The 3,694-nt window shown below is 39.4% G+C and overlaps 1 protein-coding gene across 5 annotated transcripts in view; it reads right to left on the reverse strand.

The window, feature by feature from the left end:
• Positions 1-2,487: 2,487 nt before the first annotated feature.
• LOC112252609 (UPF0606 protein KIAA1549L) overlaps positions 2,488-3,694 on the reverse strand; it is a 37,845-nt gene continuing 36,638 nt past the window's right edge. For 4 of the 5 annotated variants that reach the window (XM_024424012.2, XM_042323301.1, XM_042323299.1 and 1 more), the window contains 3 exons: positions 3,474-3,634; positions 3,283-3,356; positions 2,488-3,178 (listed from right to left, as the gene is read on the reverse strand). In XM_024424012.2, coding sequence (XP_024279780.2) covers positions 3,327-3,356; positions 3,474-3,634 — 191 coding nt within the window. In that variant the 3' untranslated portion in view covers positions 2,488-3,178; positions 3,283-3,326. The remainder of the gene's footprint in view (positions 3,179-3,282; positions 3,357-3,473; positions 3,635-3,694) is intronic. The other variant, XM_024424011.2, reaches the window with a different exon arrangement.

A 3,694-nucleotide genomic window follows, 5' to 3' on the forward strand; every position in this document is an offset into this window, starting at 1 on the left:
GTTTCATGATGCTTGTATCTAAACCAAAGTAGATGTACATCGGTTGGGGTCTCTATAAGCTACAATATGAGGTTCTAAACCTAGCATGAATGTCCATTTTTGTAGCTGTGTGGGCCAATATAGTCAAAATGTTTGTCTTGGGGTAAGTTGAGTTGGGGTGGGATAAGATTTGAATCCCGAGCCAACTAGGTGAAAAAATCTGCCGAAGTGCTATTGAGCAAGGCACTTAACCCTAATTGCTCTTGTAAGCCGCTCTGGATAAGAGTGTCTGCTAAATGTTAAAAATGTGAAATGGAAGGGTAATTGATATTGAACAGAGAGATCTATATCCGAATGTTGGTCGACATTTATGATGTGCAATATACCACAACCCCATTCCATTAATTTGCATTTGACCAACCAACACCACATCAACCACTGTCACAGGACACCATCACCCACTTACCCCAAGGCAGCTCAACTTACCCTGTCCCTATGCTCAACTTACCTCATACCTGGGGTAAGTTGTTTCAAGAGAACACCTTTTTTGGACAAGCTATATTTTCAAAACGGTCATGTTTACATAAATTCAGATTATTTCCAGGGATATTCAACATCATGAAATGTATGTACAGTAGAAATCTTTGTTAGAAAGAATACTATATTTCCAGTAGGGAAGCTGAATATAAAGAATGTCTCAACGTACCTCACTCTCCCCTAGCTATTCTTTATTCAGGGTTGAAAACTGTAATGTTCCACACAAGAAACAAATTCTAAGTTGTAATTTATTGGTTTTTATTCCACCCAAATTCTGCATAACTACATCCAACTGCATTCTGTATGACATGATTCAAACTGCTGTGCCTTCAGAAACCTCAGGGGCCTGTCTTCACATTCCACCTCAGAAATGTGTCTGATGAAAGATGCATCAGCAGTGCATCAACTTGTGTCAACTCATTCGTTATGTTCCTTTTGACTGTTTTTAATCAATCATATTTTCTATTCATTAGCTTGAAATATGGGTGAACATACCAATGATATTATTTGAAACAAACGGGAGTACCTTTTGTCTTTTAGCGATACAAGTGATAATGATGATGATTCCAAGCACCAACCAAATTGTTTGTGCTCGACAAAGGCCAAGATGTTAAATGTATAGGCTACATTATGATTCCTTTTCAAGTCTCATCCACATTGTTGAGTGAAACTTTATTGTGAGTCAAATCTGGTAGAGGAATTTTTTACAAATGTATGAGTAGAGGTGAAAAGGAAGGTAGTGTTACAGAGCACATCATATAGATTCTCAAAAGGTATTTGCGTTTCAGCTTTTTAAAATGTCATCATATTTCCTGTGGAATAAATAGGCTTAAACTTTTGGAACTACATCTCCCAAAAATAATTGATTCATCATTTTGTAGAAAAATAGTCAAATAACATTTGTCAAACTGGGTAGCAACAGTTGAGATCCATTTAAAGACACCTACCCAGTCAAACGAATGGACTAGATACTGACTTTGCATTTGCGTCATTATCATTGAGTATAGCTCAACAAAAAAAAAAAAAAAACCTAATATTTCAAATATGAATATTGCATGCTTAACAAAGTCTTCACATTGATACTGCAGTTTTGTAGAGCCAGGTCATCTAAGCAAGTACTATGTTCATCTAATCCATACTAAACTAATGTCGTACCTACATTGTGATAGACCAAACTGTATTTTCTATTTCCTATTATATCACATTGATTAGACCTTATTCTGTTACTATTTCGGAAGTGTGAAAGCTTTTCCAACGCTATGTCATTATCAGATATGCAATGTCAGCGCAGTAATACACATCGCCCAATCTGGTAACATGTTTTGGTGGCTGTTGATCTACACCTAACTGTACTGATGAACTGAACTAGTAGCATGTACAGTACATGGTAAAGGGCCCTAGCCGTCACGTTTTCCTTGTTTTGAGATCCTGAAAACTCAGTAAATACTAGTAAAACATAGAATTAGCCATCATTTTGCTTATGTTATGACCGAGTGAGTAATTTTGCATATACCAGCATATGCACCGACATGAATACATTCGAAATGTGCTATTTGTTTTACACTATGTGTATTGGTACCCTTTGACAAATTAGAAAATAGGATTGAAAGCAATCTGACCATCCTTCAAATAAAAAATGCAGTAAAGCAAGTCAACTTCTAAAGAAAATGGTGTCAAAATATACAAGAAAATCTCTCGCTCTCGCTCTGTCTCTCACGGCTGGCATAAGTCTCTTCAATAATGAATGTCTTCACGTTACATAATATATTTAATCAACACACCTGTGGCCCATCCGACACCCATCTTCTTTACTACTCTGTCCAGTGAAAAGGATAGGACCCAATATAAGTCAAAATCTCCAAATACAAAACCGTATCACGTGAAGAACTATTGTAAGATCATTTGTGTGCGGCAATATACGACTCTATTCATCTTTTCATAATCGTGGTCAGTAGACAAACGTCATAAACATATGAATGACAGAACAGGTGACAGTTGTTTTTTTTTTTTTACTGTAATCTGATTGGGTAAAGGTCATGAGTACATTTGAAAAATACAGAATGACATAGCCACTCACACCAAAGCCTTTCTTCCCACGTTTTTTTTCTTATTTTTTTCCTCTTTTGCCTTTTAATAAGGTGAGCGCACAATATACACTCACTCAATTATTTCCCCCTTTTAAAAAGAAGTAAAGCATGAAAGTAAACGACAAAGCACACAAATATCCAACAACTGAAACTGAGAGACTAAGTTTTTTTTTTTAAATACACACAAACCACCAGTAGTAGGTACAAGTCTTCTGTCCATTAAGGAATTTGGAGAATCAAAAAGCACAGTTAGTTAGTCCAGCTTTGCCAGCCCTGTCGTTGGATGGTGTGGACCAGGGTAGAGGTTGTATGTGGCACTACCATGGGGGATAGTGCTGCTGTACTCTAGTCTAGGCCATCCTCTGCTGGCTGGTGGCAGTTGACATGGAGGCTGTGAGGTCTGGGAGACCTGGGGCTCAGAGAGCAGAGCAGAGAGGGCCTGGCTGGGCTGAGGAGGCAGGCCAGGGGCCAGTAGCCAGTAGCCAGGGCCAGGGGTGAAGGGCAGGGCGGGGTGCTCGAGTCCAGGGGTACTCAATGTGAGGGAGGGAGGCCCTACTGCCTAACCAAAATGACACCTAGAAGACAAAGAGAAGGAAATGGAATGAGAGGAAATTAGCCACAACAACCCTGTACATTGATCGGAAAATTCAGTGTTGTGTTACGAAGTGTGTGTGCCCACCGAAATATATGCTGTCTCCACTCAGCTCCAAAGATCATGTATTCTCAACAAATGGTTTCTAAATGACACGGATTCTGCAAAGAGAAGAGACTGATGTAAAACAGGGACAAATAGTGAAGACAAATCCAGATCAAACCAACAGAGTTATCTTGGGACAATATCAGAGGATATTGTCTGGTTCAGATACTAACAGTATTTACAGTATCATTCCACTGGTGTGGGATGTCCTCGGGTTCTGGTGGGTAGGACATCCAGGATGGGCTTCCATACGACGCTGGTGGAGGCATGACAAAGTAGTCTGAGTAACCAGGGCGGTTGGCTGATATGGCGTAGACTCCTGTCATTGGGTTTCCTGTACGAGATAAGCAGTGTTTTGCCAATCAGAGGCTTGAATGAGTGAACTGAAGCAATT

Source organism: Oncorhynchus tshawytscha, linkage group LG06 (assembly GCF_018296145.1).
Source record: "Oncorhynchus tshawytscha isolate Ot180627B linkage group LG06, Otsh_v2.0, whole genome shotgun sequence".
Lineage (NCBI taxonomy): Eukaryota > Metazoa > Chordata > Actinopteri > Salmoniformes > Salmonidae > Oncorhynchus > Oncorhynchus tshawytscha.